This window comes from Gorilla gorilla, chromosome 13 (genome assembly GCF_029281585.2).
Source record: "Gorilla gorilla gorilla isolate KB3781 chromosome 13, NHGRI_mGorGor1-v2.1_pri, whole genome shotgun sequence".
Lineage (NCBI taxonomy): Eukaryota > Metazoa > Chordata > Mammalia > Primates > Hominidae > Gorilla > Gorilla gorilla.
In genome coordinates this window covers 129,094,601-129,119,481 of record NC_073237.2, presented here as the reverse complement: position 1 = coordinate 129,119,481, position 24,881 = coordinate 129,094,601, and the positions used below count along the sequence as shown (strand labels likewise).

The window sequence follows — 24,881 nt, the reverse complement described above, 5'->3', positions numbered from 1 at the left end:
CTCACGCCGGGAATCCCAGCAGTTCGGGAGGCTGAGGAAGGCAGATCACCTGAGGTCAGGAGTTCGAGACCAGCCTGGCCAACATGGTGAAACCCCGTCTCTACTAAAAATACAAAAATTAGCCAGGCGTGGTGGCAGGTGCCTGTAATCCCAGCTACTCAGGAGGCTGAGGCAAGAGAATCGCTTGAACCCGGGAGGCGGAGGTTGCGGTGAGCCGAGATCGTGCCATTGCACTCCAGCCTGGGGTCAAGAGTGAGACTTAGTCTCAAAACAAACAAAGAAACAAACACAACTTAGCCACTTCATCAGAGAAATTCTCCATCCAAGAAATTAGTGTGTACTTCACCCTCCTTGTCCAAACCATATTTACCAAACAACTTGTGGATCTCATCCCTTTGCCGATTGCAAACTGGTCTTTTCATAGTACATATTTGCATCTTTTAATATCGAGATCAACCCCAAGTACCACAGGCAGATGGTGTCTGTGTGTATCTAAACACACGTGGTAAAAGCTGTGGGAGGCCAGGAATGTGCCTGGCTCATTCACCACTAGATCTGTAGTTCCTAGGGCAGCCAGCAATTAGCATCTAGGAAGCACTGGGTAAATATTTGTTGAATGAATGAATGAACATCTTTTGATTTTCTTAAACCAGAGGCATTGATTTGCACTGAGCTATTCACACTTCCTCACCTGAGCCCTCTCGCACCCAAGCACCTGGGAGGCTGGCACCTGGGTGAAAGGTCGTCCCACTCTTTGTCCTTCTCAGTGGCCAGCATCTGCTGTGTCCTTGTCCCCATTCTGCCCACTCTTATTGAAATGAAGTTCTGATTCCACAGTGATATGGGGGGTTTGATAAGAGACTGAGAGCACTGCTCAGACACATGAAGCTTTAAATCTGTGTGTTGTATGATCTGTGCATAAGAACTTCCGGTCCAGTCTTACGGTTATCTACGTGTTATCACCATTATGTTGGTCCTGTAGCTGAAAATGCACACTTTTCCGTCTTTAACAATAAACCTTTTCTTGTGATTTTATTTATTTATTTATTTCTGAGACAGAGTTTCACTCTTGTTGCCCAGGCTGGAGTGCAATGGCACTGTCTCAGCTCACTGCAACCTCCACCTCTTGGGTTCAAGCGATTCTCCTGCCTCAGCCTCCCAAGTAGCTGAGACTACAGGCGCCCATCACCATGCTCGGCTAATTTTTGTATTTTTAGTAGAGATGGGATTTCATTATGTTGGCCAGGCTGGTCTCGAACTCCCCTGCCTCAGCCTCCCAAAGTGCTGGGATTACAGGTGTGAGCCACCACGCCCAGCCTGTGATTTTATAATTAGTGTTTTTCTTAATTGTAGAAATAGCACAGTCTCATTGTAAAAAAAAAAAAAAATTAAAATTAAAAAATTAAAACCAGACATATAAAGTAAGGCCAGGCATGGTGGCTCAACACCTGTAATCCCAGCACTTTGGGAGGCCAAGGTGGGGAGATCATGAGGTCAAGAGATTGAGACCATCGTGGCCAACATGGTGAAACCCCGTCTCTACTAAAAATACAAAAATTAGCTGGGTGTGGTGGCACACGCCTGTAGTCCCAGCTACTCAGGAGGCTGAGGCAGGAGAATCGGTTGAACCCAGGAGGTGGAGGTTGCAGTGAGCCGAGATTGCACCACTGCACTCCAGCCTGGCAACAGAGCGAGACTCTGTCTCAAAGAAGTAATTCAGCAATGAGAAATCTTGTCCATATATCTTTACACTTGCACAAATATTTGCTTAAAATAAATTTCTGAACCAAGATACTTGGCTACTCTGAGCCTCAGTTGCCGCATGTATGCATTGAGAATACTGTTTACTTTGTAAGATGATATAAGGTAACAACTGTAAAATATTTAAGGCAGTTGTATTTGATGAATGATAGTTTGGTTTTATTTTAAACCAGAATGCATTAAACCCAGCTTGACTACTAATTGATACTTCATTTTCAATTAGGCCCCAATTACATATTTTAGATCAAGTGAACTTACTTTCTTTTAATGTGCAGTTGGCCCTTCTTTCATCCTCGAAGCAGAGACTGAGTGCTCTCCTCACATGTGGCCCGGGGGTTCCTGCAACTTTTCCACCTGGATCTATTTTGCTGCCTCCGTAAGGCATTCTTGTAGACCTCACTGGTTGCTCCATTTGACAGCACAGTGTCCACTCCGCAATTAAGGGGTGGAAGCCAACCCCGACTGTCATGTGCATTTGTGGAAGAGGAAAGTGATGGATAGAGCCTCCCTGTTGCGCAAGTCGGAATCTCTATTAGCATGTGATAATAGTATTGGCTAACTAAATTGGGTGATTATCACATACCAGCCTCGATGCTAAGGCCACGGGTTAGTGCCTTTAATCCTCCTCACCTGTTGCCATCCCTGTCCCCTTAGATGGGGAACCTGGGGCTGCCCTTGGCCACGCAGCCCTGGTGTCTGCAGAAGGGTATGAGCCTTGATCCTGAGAGTGCAGACCCCAGAGCCCCAGCTCTGGCTGCTGCCCAGGCCCTACTCACAAAAGTGGGAGTAAAATACATTCTTTCATAGGTATCCACAGGAAGATTGAAGGTGGTAACCACAGGGCTTTTGTTTCTTGTGTGTGTCTCTGTGTGTGTGTGCGTGCATGTGCTTGGCTCAGGTGAATGCCAGACTTTGGCTTGGAAGCGAGAGGAGAGAATAGAACCATCTCAGAGGACTGACTGGTTGGCTGCGCGGCTCCGATGGTCTCACCCTGCTCCCCACAGAGTGCACTGGGATTGCTGGATGAAGGCAGCATCTCCCTAAACTCGACATCCCCGTTGCTCCAGCTGGGAAGTCAGCCACCTTTGTCTCCTCTGTCCTTCGGCTCACAGAATTCTGGAAGCATCCTCTCTCTTCCTGAGCACCAGGATCATTTTACTCCTTCTTGGGGAGGGTGCATTTGCTCTTCTCTGCTGATTTCCTTCCAAACATACTTCAAGGAGCTGATGACAGCTTCAAGTTTGGGTCCAAGTTTAGGCCGCGTTTAAAGAAGCTCCTAGTGGCCACCTTGTACGGATGGACAAAGTCAGGCCTAAGGGAAACCCTTAGCTTGGGGATTGTCTCAGGTGGACTGTCTTGAGGGACCCCTGCACTGGGGACATTGGGCTTCGAGGGCACACAGGGTGTGAACAATACAGGGGGCTGTGGACCTCCCCTCCACTACCCGGAAAGAAAGGGATCAGGGCCCAATGTCACCACGGTCATGAAGTCAGCATCCGGAATTAGTGTCCCGAAGAGAACATAGTAAAACAAAAGGCGATCGCATGCTGAGCCTTTTTAATCACCTAATGGCCCAGACACCCGACTCTGGAGCTCAGGTTTCTGCCGGGGCCCAGCTCGGGTACTGTAACTACACCCAAGTTTGGCCAGCCTTCTCCACATTACAGCCGCGACACGGACGCACACAATTGAAGTATTTGAGAACAATGAAATATGCATGGCTATCTGTGACAGCCCCGTAAAGTCGAGCAATTAGCCGCGTAATCCGAGAGAGGGAGCCGGCCCTGGGCAGCCCGCGGTTCCCCATTAGTTAAATGCATTTTGTACGTCCTCATCCCATCAAATCAACTAACACTTCCTTTAATTGGTTCATGAATTATACAGCCGCCCCGCATTATAATTTAATCGCCTGTAAACATTCATAAGGCCCCACCGTAAAGCGTATCTCGCTCATTAATTCGTTAATTTCAGCAGATGGAAGGGGAGATCGGACGAACGGTGGCAGAACAGAGCGCTTTGGGCAATGGAAGAAGGGGAAATAGGTGGGGGCCGTTTAGGTTTTTTAAGGGCTGTCAGAAACTCAATCTGTGAGCTGTCAGCAGCCCGGACCCGTCTCCACCCCCTCCACTCCGCAGACTGCGGGAAGTGACTGGCGGATTCATATGGAGGCTTGTCAACCGTCTTTAAACATCAAGCCAGCGGGTAAACCGAGCCCAATGTAAATTAATTCTTGTCTTACGGCCCCCCTTTCTCTGTCCCCATGAATATTTCATGGCGGGCAGCATAAATATTAATTCTAATAGCTCTGCACAGTGGTTATTATTTCTGTTTTATGACAAATATTCATAAAATATTCAGGACCCTTTCTTAGAACATTTACACACTTGATTGTGAATTTTCCCAGTTTCCTGGGGACACTGTAAACATATTGGGGTTCTCTTGATGGACTTTTCCCCCTTAATTAATACCACTGGTTATTAATATTTAATCAGACTTAGGTTTTTCCAGAAGCGAATACTATTAGATTAGAGGGCTAAAGGGCATGTTTTTCCGCTTCGTTCTGTAAAATGGGAGATTTCTGCTATCATGAGACCGTTTCTCTTTGACACCTGCGTGATCTGACAGAGGATGACCTCCTTGCCTTTTTATTTTGAAAACAGCATCTATCCGTTTTTTTTTTTTTTGGCACGTGTCTATTCTCCTCTTACTTTTTAGTGGAGAGCTCTGGCAGCAATCCAACTTACTGTAATGAAATTCTTCAGAAGATGCCACTGCAATATTTATGCAAGGATTTAACATAATTTTGGAGTAATTAAAGTGTGGGTTTAACAACCACGGTGGCGGATTCTTTAGGCAAGGCAGCTGTGACTGGGGATGAAGGGTCTTTTGGAATCTGTGGAATTTATCTTTAGTCCTGAGAGGCAGCTGTGCCCTGTGTCCTTAGTGAGGCACACTGGAGGGTGGGAGCCGGCACACCCCCTACGTAACGGGGGACACAGGGGAGTCTGAGGTGGGGTCTAGCACACCGGGAGAGTGGGGGCACATAAGCAGGGTCAACCCCCGTCCCTCCCGCTAGCTGGCTTGAGTTCCGGCAGGTTCACTGTCCCTCTCCTGATCCTCACTGGAGATTTCAGGAAGGCTCCGCCAACTTCAGGGAACAAAGCACAATTATTTTACATCTGAGAACTTAGCGGAGCAGCAACGGAGAGTCCTAGATTCAGATGGCCCTGGAGTCCAGCCTGGAGGCAACACTTCACCTCTCAGAGCCCGAGTCTTTGCACCCTCCAAATGGGCACGATCACAGTACCGGGGTCGTGTACTTCTCACGAGGATTAAATAAGACACCACATACGTGTAACGTGCTTACTACCAGTGCCTGGCAGGTAGGAAATATCAATAAAACAGTTTTGGTGCTGATTAATGGAAGGCAAAGGATTAAAATTAAAACCAAGAAGTAAAACACCTGTAGACAGAGGGATTCATGGAAAAGCTCCAGCTGCAGAAAAGGTTAAAACACAGGTTTCTCCGCAGCACGTTTATATAGATAGGTACATATATAGCAGAGAAGTCAAGGCTGGGGAATCTGGCGGTGGGTAGCGACAGTGCTGTGGCAGAGGAACACTGGAATGTGCTTCTGTAACTTTTCACCAGAGACAGATTTTAAAGCAGCAGTTGTCACTGATGGAGACTGACTCTGAGAAAGGAAACCTCAAAATTAGCACACCTACCCGTGTCTCCGCTGCCCTGTTTCCAGTGACCAGTGATGAGGAGATGCACTTGTCCCCCAGGTGACCCAGGGATCCTGGATCTGCACACCCTGCTCTCAGACCCGTGCCTGTGGGGCTGCCCGACGGCAGGTCAGGTCGCGAGCAGAGGCACATGGGTGGGCCCCCATGGCAGAGCATCTGCTGTGTTTCCTGCCTCGAATCTCTTCCAGCTGATCTGTTGCAGGTGGAGAAAGATGACATTGACTGCAGCTGGCTCTGAACCTGGGCCTCACAGCACAGCCCCGGGGAGCTAAAGCTACACACGCAGCCAGGGCTTGTGGCTTGAGCTGAGCAGTGGGAGGCCAGGGCCCCCCTCCTCCCCTTGTTCCTTCAGCGGAATCACAATGGAGTGCTGTGACCAAGGGCACTGACACTGGAGAATTCACCTGGGTTTAGAGTCGTGGCTCCATCGCTTCTGGCGGGGGAACTTGGATTGGTTGCTGAACTCCTCTGTCCCTCAGTTCCCTCATCTGTTCTAATGACACCCCCACCTCTCCAGCTTGTGATGAGGATGAAGTGGCCTCACGGAGGCTCATAGAAGAGCCCTGGTGTGTGGGCCCACGTGGGTTCTGTGTTGTTATTACACATTAAGTGTCTTGTCAGGATGCAATCTCGGGAAGCAGATGCTGAGAAAGGGTCAGGAGTGAAGAGGAGTTAATGGGGAAGGCACACCTGTACCAGGAAAAGAGCCCAAAGTAAGGTGGGTGAGGAGCCATGCATCATGACGCAGACCTGGCACAGCCCCTCAGAGGGCTGCAAGGGGCAGAAATGCCAGGTGCTGGTACCCCTGTCATGCTTAGTTTTTGGCCAAAGGTCACCCCAGAGTGTGACCTTGGTTCAAAAGCTTGGGTTAAAAATCCATTGGTTGGCTAGCACCGTGGCTCACGCCTGTAATCCCAGTACTTTGGGAGGCCACGGTGGGTGGATTGTTTGAGCCCAAAAGACCAACCTGGGCAATATGGTGAGACCCTGTCTCTACAAAAAATGTTTTTAAAAATTAGCTGGGAGTAGTGGCACGTGCTGTAGTCCTAGCTGTTAGGGAGGCTGAAGTGGGAGGATCGCTTGAGCCCAGAAGGTCGAAGCTGCAGTGAGCTGTGATTGTGTCATTACACTCCAGCCTGAGCAATAGAATGAGACTCTCTCTCTCTCAAAAAAAAAAACAAACAAAACAAAAACTGCCAGTCCATCAACTCGTGGATGCATAAACAAAATGTGATAGATCCAAAGAATGGAGCACTGTTTGGCTGCACGAGGAATGAAGTTCTGATCCATGCGACAGTCTGGATGAACCTTGAAAACATCCGGCTGAGTGAAAGCAGCCTGGCACATTGGCCCTCGTGGATATTCTATGTAATTATGTGTTAAGTGCTTTCTATGGGTCATCTCATTTAATCCTTAAGACAATCTTGTGAAGTCCTCTTTCTTTTTATCCTAGATGGAGACTTGGAGAGCCATGTCTTGTGAAATGTGTAGAACAGGAAAATCCGTAGAGACAGAAAGTCCATCAGTGCTTGCTTAGGGCTGGGAGCTGGGGGAAGGGGAAGTGACTGTTCATGGGTACAGGGTTTCCTTTTGGAGTGATGAAAATGTTCCATACTTAGATTGTGTTGATGATGGCACAACTCTGAATATACTAAATCCATTGAATTAGACTCATTACAGGGGTGAATTATAGCTCAGTAAAGATGTCAAAACAAAAACAAAAACGAAAACTAGGGCTCAAGACCCTCACGATGCTTCAGCTGGAGGCTGCGGTAACCCACTCCTTACAGCTGAGCCTCAGGCTCTTTCTGGAAGGGGGATCTGAGTGGGGCCTCTTGGCATCGGCCACACCTCAGGACACGGAGGAAATGTTCACCAACACAGCTGTTTTTTGGGGGCTGTTGCTGACCAATGGATCTTGACTGGCGTCCAAACAGAGCGACTTCAGTGTTGATCAGTGTTGATCAGTGTTCCCACTGTCAAGCTAAGTGGTTGTTAGAGCTCGGAGTACCAGGTAGAAGGCGTGGTGCAGTGCCCAGTGAAGATGGTGGGTTTCCAGGAGCATGCAGGAACTTTGTCTGCACTGACTGCTAACTCCCAAGTGTGCACAGGCATGAAGGAGCAGTGTCGGGGGGATTCGGACACAGGCCCTGCCTGGAACCAGGAAAAAGACCCGGCCAGAGTTTTTAAAGTGTGCTTCTGTGCCCCATACCTGCACCTGAGAGCTGCTGGTGCAGATGGTGCCGTGACCTGGCACAGACTGGCTGGGCTTGCCGTGGGTGATTCAGCTTGCCCAGGGTGCCCCCAGGAAATGGGGGGAAAAGGCACTCCCACCCATGTGGCAGGAAGGCTGGGTGGCCAGGTGCCACTTGGGAACAGGCAGATGATAGTGAGGGTCCTCAGACTGGGGATAGGACCCCCAGGCCCACCATCTTCTGAGAGTAGGACAAACACACCAGATGCCACCTCAAAGAAGTCTTCTGGACACTAGGATTGGTCAACTCTTCTGCATCCCCATCCATCAACGAAGGAGCCAAATGCATCTGATGAGGAGTGCAGCCCTGGAGATGAAGATGACCGTTCATCAACCGTACTTTCCAAGGCCTGGGTGGGTTCCTCGCCTGGGCCCACCGTGCAGGTGAGGGATGCAGCCCCAGAGTGGGGCGGAGGGGGGGGGGGTGCTCAGCTCTAAGACTGGAGGAGGCCAGAGGTGCACAGGTCTCTGTTCATCATCCCCAAATCCAAACGGGGAGCCGACCAGAGCCAAGTCCCACCCATTCCAGCTGCTCATTCCACTGCGTAGTTGGGAACCTTACTTCTTCCCTCTCACCTCCCTAGAAATGTCTATTCCATGTCTCACACCTCTGGAGAAGGCTCAAAGCAAGTAACTCAGCCCACCACACACGGCCACTAAGTGCAAGATGAGCTCTGTGATGGAGAGAACTGGTACCCCCACGTGGTTATGGGCACGAACTTGGGAGCAGACAGTCCTGGGTTCAAGTCTCTGCCTCTTTTTAGCCAAATAACCTTGTGCAGGCATGTGATCTTTCTAGGCCTCATTTGTTTGCTCATGTGAAAAGTAAGCATAATCCAGTACCCAGACCTCATTTGGGTTTTGTGAGGATTACATAAAACCAGACATTTATAGCACCTGGCTTCAAACACAGTGCCTGATAAAAAGTGGCTGTCTGACCAGTACCCTTGTTGGTAAAATGGGAACAGTAATCCCTGCTCCGCCTTAGAGGGCTGCTGTGGCAGGGGCGTGCTAGAACTGGCCTGCACCAGCTGCTGAGGTGTGAAGGTGCACTTCTCTTCCGCATTTAAGGACGCCATGTTGGCAGCTTGAAATTTACTAGATGGGGATATTGGCAAATGCTACAAATCAGGGGTCGTCCCTCCTCACTGCCAAAAGCTGGTTTACCAGCATGCCACTGTGTGGGAACCGAACAAGAATGCGTGCTTTGCCCCGCAAGGTAAGGGCCTTGTTCTGTCACTACTTTATAATACCCCCGCCCCCAATCAACCTGCCTTCCTCCCCCTTGGGGCCTGGACCTAGTTTATAGAAGGCAGGGCTGTTGCTGTTGGTACACAGAGCATTTCTCTTTTCTTCCTGACTTCCATGTTAGTAGAAGTTGACTTTTTTTATTTTATTTTAATTGTTTTTAGTGAGAGGGTCTCACTGTATTGCTCAGGCTGGCCTCAAACTTCTGGCCTCAAGCAGCCCTCCTGCCTCAGCCTCCCAAGTAGCTGGGATTATAGGCATGAGCCACTGTGCCTGGCTTGAAGTTGACTTAAAAAACAAAACAAAACAAAAACAACTCTGGCTTATTTCTCTTTACAAAAATCGTATATATTGTAAAAAGTTTTTTAAATATATGGAGCTAAAAAGAGAAAGATAAGCAGGAACAATCTTTTTTTTTTTTTTTTTTTTTTTTTGAGACAGAGTCACTCTCTGTTGCCCAGGCTGGAATGCAGTCACATGATCTCAGCTCACTGCAACCTCTGCTTCCCAGGTTCAAGCGATTCTCCTGCCTCAGCCTCCCAAGTAGCTGGGGTTACAGGCATCTGCCATCACACCTGGCTTATCTTTAGTAGGGACGGGGTCTCACCGTCTTGGCCAGGCTGGTCTCAAACTCCTAATCTCAGGTGATCCACCTGCCTCGGCCTCCCAAAGTGCTGGGATTATAGGTATGAGCCACCACGCCCAGCCCAGAAATAATCATTCTTAATCTTGCAGTCTTTTTCTTTTCTATACATTTTTTTAGTGGGATCAAACAGTATTACCTGATATATAACCTGATTTTTTAAATTAACAATATGTCAGGCCAGGCATGGTGGCTCATGCCTATAATCCCAGCACTTTGGGAGGCTGAGGTTGGAGGGTCACTTCAGCCCAGGAATTCAAGACCAGCCTGGGCAACATAAGAAGAGTCTCTACAAAATTAAAAATTAAAAAATTAGCTGGGTGTGGTGCACACACCTGTGGTCCCAGCTACTTGGGGGACTGAGATGGAAGGATCACTTGAGCCCGGGAGATAGAGGCTGCAGCCAGTCATGATGGCTCCACTGCACTCCAGCCTGGGGGGCAGAGTGAGACCCTGTCTCAAAAAAAAAAAAAAAAAAAAGTCATGAACATATTTCTGCGTTGTTTGTTGTAATAGTGTCCACCAATGACCAAGTGTATCTCCTGGATTACTTCCTTTGGAAACTATCCTTGCCTCAAAAGAGACATTGCCCAAGGGAAACATCCCTGAACTTCCCCTCCCATCCCAGTCTAGCTAGAAATGGACAGTAGTTTCATTAGAGCAGCAGACTGTGGTCTGAACAAAGTATTATTTGCATTCTTATGAATGTTTGAATTTACCCTGAGCTATAAAGGACATATTTATTGTGATCAAATTGTACCGATCAACAGAAAAGGAGGCACTTGGTTTTAAAACTTTTTTAAATTAAAAAAAAGAAGAGTTGAACAGTCATTGGGAATAAACTTGAAGATGTGAAAACTGCCCATGTTAAGATACTTAGGCCGGGTGCGGTGGCTCAAATCTGTAATCCCAGCACTTTGGGAGGCTGAGGCGGGCAGATCACGAGGTCAGGAAATCGAGATCATCCTGGCTAACACAGTAAAACCTCATCTCTACTAAAAATACAAAAAATTAGCCGGGCGTGGTGGCACACGCCTATAGTCACAGCTACTCGGGAGGCTGAGGCAGGAGAATCACTTGAACCCGGGAGGCGGAGGTTGCAGTGAGCCGAGATTGTGCCACTGCACTCCAGCCTGGGCGACAGAGTGAGACTCTGTCTCAAAAAAAAAAAAGTAACTCAGCAATGGGAAACCTTGTGCTAAATATTTATTTAGCACTTAGCACATGCCAGGAATGAAGGACTCAGCGCCCGCAAGGCTGTCCCAGCACCTGTGCTCAGACCGCCCACACACAGGGTACTCAGAGGCGGATTGTTTTCAATTTATTTGCTTGTTATATCTTTTTCTGGTCTTATTGTACACTCCAGGACTCACAGTTTGATGATGAATAGTAGAAGTGAGAGTGGACATTTTTGCCTTGTTCTCAATTTTAGGGAGAAAGTGTTTAGTCTTTGGGCATTAAGTATGATCTTAACTATAGTTTTTAAGTAAATGCCCTTTATTGGGCTGAGGACTTTCCCTTCTATTTCTAGTTTGCTGAGAGTTTTTGTTAGGAATTGGTGTAAAATTTTGTCAGATCTTTTTCCACATCTGTTGAGATGATTATAAACTTTTTCTTCTGATGATACAGTAAATTACATTGATTGACTTTCGAATGTTAGCTTTCCATTCACAGGCTAAATCCCACTTGGTTGTGATGTATTATTCTTTTTATGTAATGCTAGATTAGTTAAATTTCCTAATATTCTGCTGAGGATTTTTGCATTTGTGTTTATGAGGGATGTTGGTCTGTAGTTTTAATGTCTTTGTCTGGTTTTTGGTATCAAGGAAAAGCTGACGAATAAAATCAGTATTCCTTCCTCTATTTTCTGAAAGAGTTTATGTAGCATTTGCATTATAGTTTGTGTAGAATTAATACTGTCATATGGTTCATTGTTTTGTCCATCTGTTTATATGTATACATGCATGTATTCAGAACCTCATTAAATTGTAAGTTTATTCAAGGTCAGAGAACTTCTCTCCCCCAGTTGCCTTCATTATAATGTCTACTAACTACTTGTGTTTGTGTGTGTGTGTGTGTTAAATATATATAACATAAAGTTTACCATCTTTAAGTGTAAGTTTAGTAGCATTAAGTACCTTCACATTGTTGTACAAACATCACCACTGCTCATCTCCAGAACTTTTTTGTCATCCCAAACTGAAACTCTAGACTCATTAAAACACTAATTCCCAATTTCCCCTTCCCCCTGCCCCCGGAAGCCCCATTCTACTTTCTGTCTGTGTGAATTTGACTACCCTAGGGACCTCAAAAAGTGGAGTCATACAATGTTTGTCCTTTTGTATCTGTCTTATTTTACTTAGCATGATGTCTTCAAGGTTCATCCAGGTTTTAGCATGTGTCAAAATTTTATTTCCCTTTTTTTTTTTTTTTTTTTGAGATGGATTCTCACTCTGTCACCCAGGCTGGAGTGCAGTGGCGCAATCTCTGCTCACTTCAAGCTTCGCCTCCCGGGTTCACGCCATTCTCCTGCTTCAGCCTCTGGAGTAGCTGGGACTACAGGCGCCCGCCACCGTGCCTGGCTAATTTTTTGTATTTTTAGTAGAGACGGTGTTTCACCGTGGTCTCAATCTCCTGAGCTTGTGATCCGCCCACCTCGGCCTCCCAAAGTGCTGGGATTACAGGTGTGAGCCACCGCGCCCGGCCCAAATTTTATTCCTTTTTAAGACTGATTGGCCAGGCACAGTGGCTCACGTCTGTAACCCCAACACTTTGGGAGGCCGAGGTGGGCGGATCACCTGAGGTCAGGAGTTTGAGACCAGCCTGGCCAACATGGTGGAACCCCATCTCTACTAAAAATACAAAAAATTAGCTGGGCATGGTGGTACCCACCTGTAATCCCAGCTACTCGGGAGGCTGAGGCAGGAGAATTGCTTGAATCCGGGAGGCGGAGGTTGCAGTGAGCCAAGATCGCACCATTCCACTCCAGACTGGGGGACAAGAGCGAGACTTTGTCTCAAAAAAAAAAAAAAAAAAAAAAAGACTGAATGATATTTCATTGTATGTATAGTCATGCACTGCATAACAACATTTTGGTCAGTGACAGACCACACATACAATGGTGGTCCCATAAGATTCTGATACCCTATTTTTACTGTGCCTTTTCTATGTTTAGATATGTGTGGATACACCAGTACTTACCATTGCATTATAATTGCCTACAGTATTCAGTGCGGTAACATGCTGTACAGGACTGCAGCCTAGTTGTGTGGTAGGCTATACCAACTAGGTATGAGTAAATGTACTCCATGGTGTTCACAAAACAACACATTTCTCAGAATGTGTCCCTGTTATTAAGCAACGCATGACTGTATAGACCACGTTTTGTTTATCCATTCATCTGTTGATGAACAGTTGGGTTGTTTTCACCTTTTGGCTGTTGCGAATCATGCTGCTAAGAACACTGGTGTACAAATATCTGTTCAAGTCCCTGCTTTCGGTTCTTTTGGTTATATCCTCCGAAGTGGCACTGCTGGGTCGATGTTTAATTTTTCGAGGAGCCAGCATAGCATTTTCCATAGGAGGTGCACCATGCTATATTTCCAGCAGCAATGTGCAAGAGCTCCAATCTCTCTACAGTCTAGCCAACACTTACTTTATGGGGTTTTTTTTAAATGTGTAATAGTCATTCTACTGAGTGTGAAGTAGTATCTCCCTGTGGTTATGTCATATTGCTTTGTGTAGGGTTTTGCAATCATGGAGGCTTATTGGTTAAGATCAAGAAGCCAACACAGTCAGGCCCCTGCCTCTGGGCAGAACTGGGCATCATATTTGCAGTCAGTTATTGTACATCGTATCTCTCAACTTACCCAGTCCATCCATGGATCCAGAGTAAATTTCACCCTCAGTTTCTAGTGGTGAAAGCAGGGGATGAGCTTCAAGGTCATTGAGGAAGGAGGCTTCCTGTGTTCTTCAAACAGAATCTCAGGCAGTGTGGCTAGAGCGGGCGTTACCAGGGTGGGTCAGGGGATCCCAGTTGTCATTGGATATCTGACACCAATGCTCAGAGTGACAGAGTGTGAACCCCTCAGCTCTCTGGGACCCAGTAGACTAAGTAGATTGAATCAGGGCAGTGGTGCTCAACCCTGGCTGCACATTGCAGCCACCCAAGGAGCTTTTATTTAGTTAGTTATTTAGAGATGGAGTCTTGCTTTGTCGCCCAGGCTGGAGTGCAGTGGCGCAATCTCCACTCACTGCAACCTCCACCTCTCGGGTTCAAGCGATTCTCGTGCTTCAGTCTCCTGAGTAGCTGGGACTACAGGCGCATGCCACCATGCCTAGCTAATTTTTGTATGTTTTAGTAGAGATGGGGTTTCACCATGCTGGCCAGTCTGGTCTCAAACTCCTGACCTCAGGTGATCCGTCCATCTCAGCCTGCCAAACTATTGGGATTACAGGTGTGAGCCACCGTGCCCAACCTATTTATTTCTTTAGATAGGGTCTTTCTCTGTCACCCAGGCTGGAGTACAGTGGTGTGATTGTAGCTCACTGCAGCCTCAAACTCCTGGGCTCAAGCAACCCTCCCACCTCAGCCTCCCAAGTAGCCGAACTATCGGTGCGCCACCACACTGGGCTAATTTTTAAAAACTTTTTGTAGAGATGGGGTCTCACTATGTTGCCCAGGTTGGTCTTGAACTCCTGAGCTCAAGTGATCCTCCTGTGTCAGCCTTCCAAAGTGCTGGGGTTACAGGCGTGAGCCACCACACCCAGTGAGGACCTTTTAAAAATCCCATTTTCAGGCCTCACCCTGGACCAATTATACCAGAATCTCCGGGAGTGGTGCCCAGGCCTCAGTACGCTCAAAGCTCTTGTTGGTTTCAGGGTGCGGCCAAGGATGAGACCATGGATTAGAGCCATGGCTCCCATACCTGCCTGGGCATGAAAATCACCCGAGCTTCTGACTTACGAATGCAGGTCTCCCAGCCCCTCCCCTGGAGGTTTTGGTTCAGTAGCTCTTGGGGGAAGGGGTGCCTGCAATCTGTATTTTACGCAAGCCTTCCAGATAATTCTCAACACCAGACAAATCTTGGAAACACGGGTCAGAGTGGCCCTTCTCCAACCTTAATGTGCCTACAAATCACTGAGGATCTTGTTAAAACATGGACTCCAGTGGGTGGGCAGTGGGGCTTGAGATCTGCATCGTTAATAAGCTCTGGGGAGGTGCTGAGGCAGCTGATCCAGGGTGCCCACCTGGAGCAGGGATTAGAGGCCTCCCAAAACACCTTCCACCTCCCTTCCAGAAGCATCCACCAGCCTGAAGTTCTGCAATCCCAGGGGCAGGTAGAGTGCCCGCCCCTGGCCAGTCCAGGCACCCACTACCCTCACCCACACCAGGAGGGTCTGCCCAGCACACCCTGTTTTGAGTATTCTTTGCTTTCACCATTCTCCCTTTCCTGGCTCTGTAATAAACAGCAGAAAACAAAAAACCAGTGGCTGGTGGCATGCACAGAGCAGTAGCTCTCAGCAGAGTGGCCTGGGCTGCCCATGCACCCTGCCACCTGGCCCTCAAATTGGGCACAATGAGCCAGGATAATCAGAAGCTTCCAGCATGGAGCAGGGCCCTCCGCAGCGAGGCTGTCCCCAGCAGCGTGCTTCAAGCACCCATTTGGTGTCCTTGTGCGTCTCATCTTGCCAGCCTTTCACAAGCCATTCTCTTGAATGACGACAAGCAGTCTTGGTACGCTGGGTTAAAAGTCTTTCAAATGGGGCTTGTTTATGAAGCAGCTTCAATTATCAGGGATTTCCAAACCGGCTTCCTTTCTACTGGAGTCGGCATCCAGAGCCGCCAGCCGCGGTGACAGCCGTGTTTTGGTGTTGCCGTTGGGCCTTGCAGTACCGGGGGTGCGAGGGGGGCCGCGTGTTCACAGCGTCAGGGATGAAAGCCGCTGCGACACCTGCACTCCCTGTGTTTGCACACGCCCCGATCTCGCGTGTTTTTTTTTAGTGGCTGTTATTTTGCAGCACGTTGTGAATGGAAGTCATTATCAAGCACATGTGCAAGGAGGACGTGGCTTTTCATGGGCTTTTCATGGCTCCCGGCCGCTCCAGGCTGCTGGGGAAACAGTTGGGCTCGCTTCCTGGAGGGGCAGCTGCAGTTTTCATCAGGCACCAGTGAGGAGCTTCCTGGCGACTGGGCAGAAGCAAAGCTCAGCGAACAGCATGGGCAAAGTGAGAGAGAGAGAAGCAAGGCCACGGGAGAAGCTGGCCTCGAAGGAGAAAGAGATTGTGGCTCAGGGACTTACAGTTGTTTTAAGTTCACACATTTTCTAGAAGCAAGTGGCACTGGAAAAACTGGATAAATGATGTATCCTTTGGGTAACGGTTGCAGAAAACCCAGCCTAGGCAAGAGAAGAGATGTATATATTCATACATACATGAATATACACATATTCATGTGCCTGAGGCTGGCTACAGGCACAGCTTGATCCAGGGCCCCAAACAATGTGTCTCACCGTCTTTCTGCTCTCGTGGCGTGAACGTCATTCTCAGTTACGCTCTCTTTGGGTGCAGGCCCCAGGGAACCCCGGGCTTCCACTTCATTGCCTTTTCAGCTTCATCAGAAATGAGGCTCATTTCTCTCCAGCAAGCCCTGGGGTGGCTTCTCATAGACCCGGCTTGGATCAGCCTTGCATTCTAAACAAATTCCTGTGGCCTGGAGGAGCCAGCACTCAGACTGGTGACTTCTGGGCCTCCCTCAGGCCCAGCCCTGCAGCCCTGGGGCAAACTAGTTCAGGAACCGGTCATAATCCTGAAAGATATAATCCTGAATGCCATAGAAGGTATAATCCTGAATGCCATAATCCCAAATGTTAAAATCCTGAAAGGTCAGAAATCCCTAATGTCTAAAATTCTGAAAATCACAATGCTGAAAGATCAAAATCCCAAAAATATAATTGCGGAAAAAAACATTGTTTAATTATTTAAAAGATGTTTATTTACATATAGAAAAGGGGATTTTTTGAGATATTAAAAACACCACAGAGCACTTTGTAGGCCAATTTACACCATAAAATTGGCCGTAATAACTCAGGTACACTGAGCATAAACACTCAGGTACACTAATAACAGTCACTCGGGTGTTACAGTTTCGAGCAGATGAACCATCTTCATAAAGAAATAGGTTAAAAATGAAATATATAAATGCACATTACTATGGTTGGTCATTGTGGGAACCCAGCTTTATAACTGTGGTCATCTGAAATACTGTGACTGACCACCTACCTTTGTTTTTTGTTTTGTTTTTCAGAGACGGGGTCTCACAATGTTGCCCAGGCTGGCCTTGAACTCCTGGGCTCAAGGGATCCTCCCACCTCAGCACAACCTAAGTCTTTTGACAGGATTGACCAAAAACCCAGATGGGTCAGCACCACGTGTGTAGTCATCCGGAGAGCTGAGCTCTCAAGAAACTTTATCCTTCTCAAATGCACTTGCATAAATAGGACATCTCGTCATTTACTGAGGAAGTTTTAAACTTTCCATGTCCATATGCAGTGCTCACACACACTCAGCCTTGTGATAAGCCCTTTCATGAAATCAAATTTCTGATGTCCACAGCAGCAGAAGCACAGCCTGTCCAGCCCTCAGAGAGAGACCAGTTCGCCTTCTGTATTGGTTCTCTCCAGAACCCTGGCTGATTACACAGGGTGCACCAACACTGAGGGCAGGGCAGGGCTTCCCCACCCACCCTCTCAGACTCACAGCGCTCTCCTCTGGAGACACCTGCACAGACACGCCCAAAAGAATCCTTTACCACGTTGCTAGGCGCTCCTTCATCCAGTCAAGGTGACACATAAAATTAAGTCCACAAGTCCACCTATTGTCAACTTGGCACCCATAGCCACCTCCTGACACCATACTTAGTTTCCAAGATGATGCAGCTAGCCTGGGCACTGCTGAAAACACACAAATCACTCAGAATTCGGCTTTCAGGATTTCCACATTTAGGATTTTAACCTTTTGAAATTGTGATTTTCAGGATTTTAGACATTAGAATTTAGACTTTAGGGATTTTGAGCTTTCAGGATTTCAGCGTTTGGGATTGTGACATTTGGGATTGGTCTTTCAGGATTATGATCCATACCTGGTAGTTCCAGCCAAGCCACAGGGAGGCGAGGGGGCCAAGGTGGCTCCCAGAGGGAATCAGGAGAATGAAAAGTCGTCTACAAGCCAAGGAGAACAGTGAGTGTGAGGACAGCATGCGGGATCGGGGGCAGCCCTGGCTTTGCCGAGGCCAGGTCCGTCATCTCACTGTAAAACATGAGGTTTTGGCTCAGGTTCATAATGATGTTTAAGGACCAGCACCCCTCTGAGAATCTGATGAGCCCACCCAACACCCAGTAGGGCACGCATTCTCCACGTAGTCAGCAGTTTGTATCTAATTTCCGGGGCTCACAGGACCTGTGGGGTGCCTGGCTCAGAATCCCTGGCCCAGGTGTTTTCCAAGGCAGTGGATTCCAGTGACCAGGGCCGCACTGGGCTCCCTCCAATGCCCCTGACTGAGCAGTTCTGGGTGAGGGGCATAGGCATCCACCATCAAAGGCTCCTGACGGGATTCTGATGCAACTGGCCCCTGGGAATTACATGTCTAAGATCCCGCCCAACCCTAGGATTTTAGATCACTCTCAGTTCTACCAGTTAGATGAGTTTTTTTGGCAGGGATGGAAAAAAAAAAAAAAACCAGCAGTAGGCAGAGACTTTAAAAAGAATTCTAGGCCTGGATACCGTAGGTTGGTTCATTTCTTCATTCCTTCACACGCATTTCCTGAGCACGTGCTGTTATTGCTCTGGACAGAGCAGGTGACACCTGTGCCCCAAAGGCTGGTCTGGGCCCCATGGGAACCAGTGTCCCATTGGACCTACCAAAGCGTGGCCTCTTGGCAGCCCGCTCAACACGTCTGGAGAATTCCAAGGATGTCAGTGAGGGGCTGCTTTTGTTCACTGACTTGGAGGAGGCAGTCTGAAACGAACAGAAAAGCCTCCCACCGTGTTGTCAGCTTGGCACCCATAGGCACCTCCTGAAACCATATTTAGTTTCCAAGACAATAACAAGGTAATAGTCCCGCCTAACATGACGCAGCTAGCCTGGGCACCGCTGAAAACACACGACTCTCAGAATTCGGCTTTCAGGATCTCCACATTTGGGATTTTAATCTTTCGATCAATCTTTTGATTTAGTCTTTTGATTATGCTAGGAGGGAAGGAGGGAGGTCTCATTTGTGTGTGTTTTCTCCGCACGTAGAGGTGCTTCTGGCCTGAGTTTACTTTCTTGAAAGTGAAATGAATACAAGGCTTTGGGTGCACAGGGAGTGTTTGTTGTCACTGATGTTTTCTTGTTGTCGTTGATGTTGTCACCAACTTTGGCCCCAGTGGAAACTGCACATGCCAGTCATAGGATCTGTCAATGTCGTCAAGGAGGAGACTCTTAAATTTAGTGCCTAAATTCCATCTGGTGAGCTGGCAAACACTGGAGCTTCCTACTGTGTCCGACACACAGCCAGCACTTGATAAATATATGTATAAATGAATTAAAGGACAAATGAGCAAATAGTGAGCAATGGAATGTTCTAGAAGTTATTTTTAAAAAATGAACCAGATGGTTTAGCGCTAGAAGACCTGGCTTAGCTCTGTGGGTGGGAGCTCCTAGGTCTTGGCTCATCCCCAGCCCCACCTCTCCCAGCCACAGCAGCCACACCTCTTCTCATTCTGTTTGTTCACACACTGTCCCAGGCAGGGCTCCTCAGCCATGCACTTGACATTTGGGGCCAGATCATTATTTGAGGTGGGTGCTGTCCTGTACATTATAAGGTGCTTTCCAGCATCACTGTCCAGCTGGGAAAACAAAACATGTCTCCAGACATTTTGCCAGATGGTTTCTGGGGACCAAAATCACCCCTGGTGGAGAACCACTCTCCTAAGGTCTTATATAGGCCAGATATGGTGGCTCATGCCTGTAATCCCAGCGCTTTGAGAGGCTGAAGGGGGCAGATTTCTTGAGCCCAGGAGTTCGAGAACAGCTGGGCAACATAGTGAGACCCCATCTCTGAAAAAAAGATAACAAAACTTGTCTGGGTGGGGTGGTGCGCACCTGTAGTCCCAGCTACTCAGGATGCTGAGATGGGCGGATTGACTGAGCCTGGGAGGTCACTCCACTGCACTCCAGCCTGAGCAACAATGTGAGACCGTGCCTCTAAAAGAAAAAAAGGTTTCATATAAAGTAAGTGTTCCATTGCCCTAAAAAGGGGGTGGGGATTAAACCATTGGAACTAGGAGTTTGAGAGATGAATTCCCTGGTGCTCCCAGTCTGAGAATCATGAGAAGTGAGCCCTTCATCTCTTCTGCTGGGTTCTGATTTGGGTTTATTAGCAGGAGTGTCCTGCTCCTTTGGGTCCAGGGCTCCTTTGAGAAAGAGGAAGTGAGAAAACTGAGAACAACCAACCTCTACCTCTCCAAGGAGGACAGGGGAAGTCAGGGAGCCTGAACTCCCAGGAAGAGTATCTAGGAATGGTGATTAAATTATAACAGCTGCCACGCTGGGGTACCGAGTCTGTGCAGACCTCACACTGAGCTTGTCACACACTTTATCTTGTTAAATCTTCAACACCAGGGAACTATAATTAGCCCCATTTTGTAGTTGGGGTAACTGAGTCTGACAGAGGCTGGGTCAGTGGCCCAAGCTCACACAGCAAGTCCACAGTGGAGGTGAGAGTCTGTGTGGCTCTAGAGAACAAGATGTTCCCCCAAAGCTCACCCAAACAATGACCCCCATCCCCGGGAGTCCCACCCCCAGGAGTGATGGGGGCTGAGAGCTATCCCTGAACCGGGGGAGCCTAGAGCATCCTTGCAGGGAGCCCTGCTGTCCCGCATCTGTCCCTGGTGACCTCCAAGTGTGGTATCCCAGAGCCCTGAGCAGTGGCTCCAGTGGCTCCACCCACATGGGGAAAATGATGCCCACCCTCATCTGGGGTGACGAGAGTCAGCCTGGGTTTGCTCCCCATGACCATCTGCTTGTTCTTGTCTTAATTGCACCCAAAATCTAATGTATAGAGGTAACCAGGTGATGATACAGAGAGGTCAATCCCATTGAAAGAAGAGTTTGTTACTCACAGCTCCCAGGAAAAGGGGGGCACACCATGCCATGCAGGACCTGGGGAGGCACCGGGGTTGGTCAGGTGGCAGCAGGAGTGAGGGGAGAGCGTGCCCCAGAATGCAGACAAGTCACAGTGAGCATAGGACTGGGCAGTTTGAATAATTTTGCCAAGCTCGGTCTACAGGGATGGTCTCTAGTTGCCTGGCACCCAGCCCTGAGGTGATTTAGGGCAGGAAGAATATTGGTTTGGGGTGTGAGAGTCAGATGAAGGAAGCGGTTGGGGACACAGGCTCTGGAGTGGTTGGGTTGTACATGAAAGGCAGGTTTGCAGGCACATTGCTTGCTGGCTCTAGGAATCAGCCAGCCCTGGGAGGAGCAGTCTCTCCAGGATTCTCAAGACCCCAGGATGTCACAGCATCATAAAATACAGGAAATAAAAACCATTATTAATATGGTTTATTTCCTTATAGGGTGTTTTTCCTGAATGTGCCATTTGATTCCATCATGGAGCGGCTGACTCTGAGAAGAGTTGATCCAGTCACTGGGGAAAGGTTTGTGCTGTGTTCCTGGTGGTTGGCAGTCTGGGGGCTGCCAGGGGCCAGACCCAACTGACTGACCAATGCCATGGTGGAAACACTGCAGGGATAACACTGGTGACCACTGAAGGACGATTATCAAAATGGACTTTATCCAACTGGCTGTTCTGTGCAATATCTGTTGACCCTCTTTGCCTGGAAGAATAACCAGGAAATTTATGTCTAAAGCAACACAATGGTGAAATGTTCACCCACTCTATCCTGGGATCAACAGCTTAATCCCAGCATGTGAAACAGCAGCCTTGGGTGGGCGTCACCTGTTTCCTCACTGGCCTTTCCTCGAGCCACGATGCATCCCAGCAGTGGTTGCTGTACAAACACATCCCCATGGGCACAAGTTGCCTTTGAGGCTTCCCATAGTTACAGGAGGTAGATTCCGAGTTTGATTCTGCAGTCTGACCAAATACAATCACTGCATTCATGTTGAAATGCAATGGAAACCCCACAATCACTAAGAGGCGGGTGTTGTCATCTCTCCTGACAGTCAGGGTCACATTTCTTGGTAGGGACGCAGGAGTGGGGTGGGGAGGGGCAGGAAGGAAGTGCAGGGATTTTTCTAAAATGTAGACCTGATTTGTCATGGGAGTTTTTAGCTTTCCCATCTCAAGTGCTGTGGCCTTCATGTCACCCTGTCCCTGGGGTCTCTCCCAACAGTGAATGGCTGTAGTACTTCTTTCCATCTCCACAGTTGCTATAATGTCCCACTCCCTCATCTGACTGTGAGCTCCATAGGCACAGAGCCAGCGCCTGTCCTGCTTACCGTGGCGCTGTCAGCGGCAGATTTAACGCAGGACTCAGTGCAGATAAACATTGAATGGAAGGGAGGGAAAAGGAACAAGAGGCCGGGCACGGTGGCTCACACCTGTAATCCCAGCACTTTGGGAGGCCAAGGCAGGTGGATCACCTGAGGTCAGGAGTTTGAGACCAGCTTGGCCAACATGGTGAAACCCCTTCTCTACTAAAAATACAAAAATTAGCTGGGCAGTAGTGGTGCACGCCTGGGAGGCAGAGGTTGTGGTGAGCCAAGATCGCGCCACTGCACTCCAGCCTGGGCAAGAGAGTGAGACCCTGTCTCAAAAAAGAAAAGAAAAAGGAAGAAGAAGAGAAAGGAAGGGAGGGAGGGAGGGAGAGAAGAGAGGGAGGATAGGGGAGGGAGGGGAGATAGGAAGGAAGGAGGGAAGGAAGGAAGGAGGGAAGGAGGGAGGAAGGAAAGAATTTGCCCATATATGATTGTGTTCTGTCCTCCTATCACTGATCTCTCTCCCTCTCCCTTGAGCGGGGAGCACATCTTGGATCTCTCTGTAGCTCCAGGGCCCATCAGTCAAAGGTGTCCACACAGCGGTACACAGTAGTAAATGTTTGGTGATGGTGGTGGTGGCCAGGACACCCAAATTGGTCCACAGTAGAGTAGAGGGTCCCTTTCTCCCCTGCTTCCGGGCCAGGCCATGGGTCACCTGCTTTCCTTCCTCCCTTGCAGGTACCACCTCATGTACAAGCCACCTCCCACCATGGAGATCCAGGCTCGCCTCCTGCAGAACCCAAAGGATGCTGAAGAGCAGGTCAAGCTGAAAATGGACCTGTTCTACAGGAACTTGGCTGACTTGGAGCAGTTGTATGGGTCGGCCATCACCCTCAATGGGGACCAGGACCCATACACAGTCTTTGAATACATCGAGAGCGGAATCATTAATCCCTTGCCCAAGAAAATCCCCTGATGGGTTCAGAGCCAGGAGCGCTGCCCCAGGGAAAGAGTTAATCCCCTGCCCCCAGCCCCCCAGCCTCGGCACAGCTCCCCTAAAAAGCCAATAAAGCCTGCTGGATACAGTCTCATACATCCTGAAGGTGAGGTGGCTGGAAGTTGGCCTCGTGTAGGGGTCTGGGGACACAGGACAGGTGAAGCCCACAGTGGTGATAAAGTGGTGTGCAGGCCGGGTCTCTGGAGTCGGACCTGGGACAAATGGTGGCTCCAGCACCAACGCATGGTGTGTCCTTGGAGTCCCAACCCACAGAGCCTGTCTTCTCACAACCAACTTGAGGCTAAAAACCGTAGCCGCCTCGCAGGGTTGCTGTGGGATAAAGAGTGGTGATGCCGATAAAGATCTTAGCGCAGTGCCGGGCTCTGGAAGCACTCAACAAACACAGCTTTTAAAACACCCACCTTGGCCGGGTGCAGTGGCTCATGCCTATAATCCCAGCACTTTGGGAGGCCGAGGCGTGTGGATCACAAAGTCAGGAGTTCGAGACCAGCCTGGCCAATATGGTGAAACCCGTCTCTACTAAAAATACGAAAATTAGTTGGGCGTGGTGGCTCAAGCCTGTAGTCCCAGTTACTCAGGAGGTTGAGGCAGGAGAATCGCTTGAACCCGGGAGGCGGAGGTTGCAGTGAGCCAAGATTACGCCACTGCACTCCAGCCTGGGTGACAGAGCGAGACTCCATCTCAAAAAACAAAACAAAACAAAAAAACCAAAAAACACCCATCTCTTGGGCGGCGCCATCCAACACAGCTCTCGGTAATGAAGAGCATGATCTCCATCTGCCTGTCCAATGTGGCAGCCACTAGCCATGGGTGGCTATTGGGCACTTGAAAGTGACAAGTGCAACCGAGGGGATGGTTTCAACATTGTATTTAATTTTCACAAATTTAAATAGCCAACTTGCGGCTCCAGACAACAGGCGTAGCTGTCTGCCTCTAGAGAGATGTAATGCAGTGTTTGATGGATATAGCACAGTTCTTGACAGATGTAGCTGTTTCTTTAGACTTGCTTCTTCAGGTCCCACGAAGTGAAAAGAAATGGTCTCTCTAGGGTCTGCAAAGCACACAGGGCCCAGGAGCAGACACCAGAGGGACAGTGACATCTTAGGCTGATGGAGCAATCGATCCTCTTCTCCCATTATTTCCTTTGACCTTCCAAATGGTCTTCATTAGGTGCTTGGGGGTTCCCCCAGCGACACGAGGACACTGAGACCACAGAGGGTAAGTGTCATGCCTGAGGTCACCTGGATCCAAGGCTAGACCTGAACCCAGTGCTCTGGGCAACACCCGTGCTCTGCCTACCTGGCCTCAGCAGCCCAGGCCAGCCTGGGTTCTAGCCTCTGGGGCTGTGGGAAGCTTGGGAGTCTGGGCCTGATGGCTAAAGCCCCTTCTAATCTAGGGTAGCCTAGAGCCCTTCCAGCAAAGATCTAACCCTCGCACCAACCATGGTAGCCAAGGACCAGGCCAGCCAGCAGCTCCCATGAGCTGAGCCAAGCTTCCTGGGCCCGCCTCCTTTGCTTCTGCCCTGGTTGCAGGCAGGCTGAACGCCAGGCCAGCCTGGGCCCTCTCTGAGGGGCCTTCTCCAGAGGTCCTGCCTCCTGCACCTTCCCTGTGCCTGGCGGCTCAGTCTCCACACTGCCTCCCTGCCCTGCTCAGCCACTGGATACCACCTCCTGAAACTCCATCAGGGGCCTCCCCTGCCCAGGGCTCAGTTCTTCCCAAAGCCCCCC

At 48.9% G+C, this 24,881-nt stretch overlaps 1 protein-coding gene across 4 annotated transcripts in view; it reads left to right on the top strand.

The window, feature by feature from the left end:
* Nucleotides 1-23,229, top strand: part of AK8 (adenylate kinase 8) — a 151,802-nt gene extending 128,573 nt beyond the window's left edge. For 3 of the 4 annotated variants that reach the window (XM_031014367.3, XM_063696825.1, XM_063696826.1), the window contains 2 exons: nucleotides 21,272-21,352; nucleotides 22,875-23,229. In XM_031014367.3, the coding sequence (XP_030870227.3) occupies nucleotides 21,272-21,352; nucleotides 22,875-23,112 (319 nt within the window). In that variant the 3' untranslated portion in view covers nucleotides 23,113-23,229. The remainder of the gene's footprint in view (nucleotides 1-21,271; nucleotides 21,353-22,874) is intronic. The other variant, XM_063696824.1, reaches the window with a different exon arrangement.
* The last annotated feature ends 1,652 nt before the right edge of the window (nucleotides 23,230-24,881 follow it).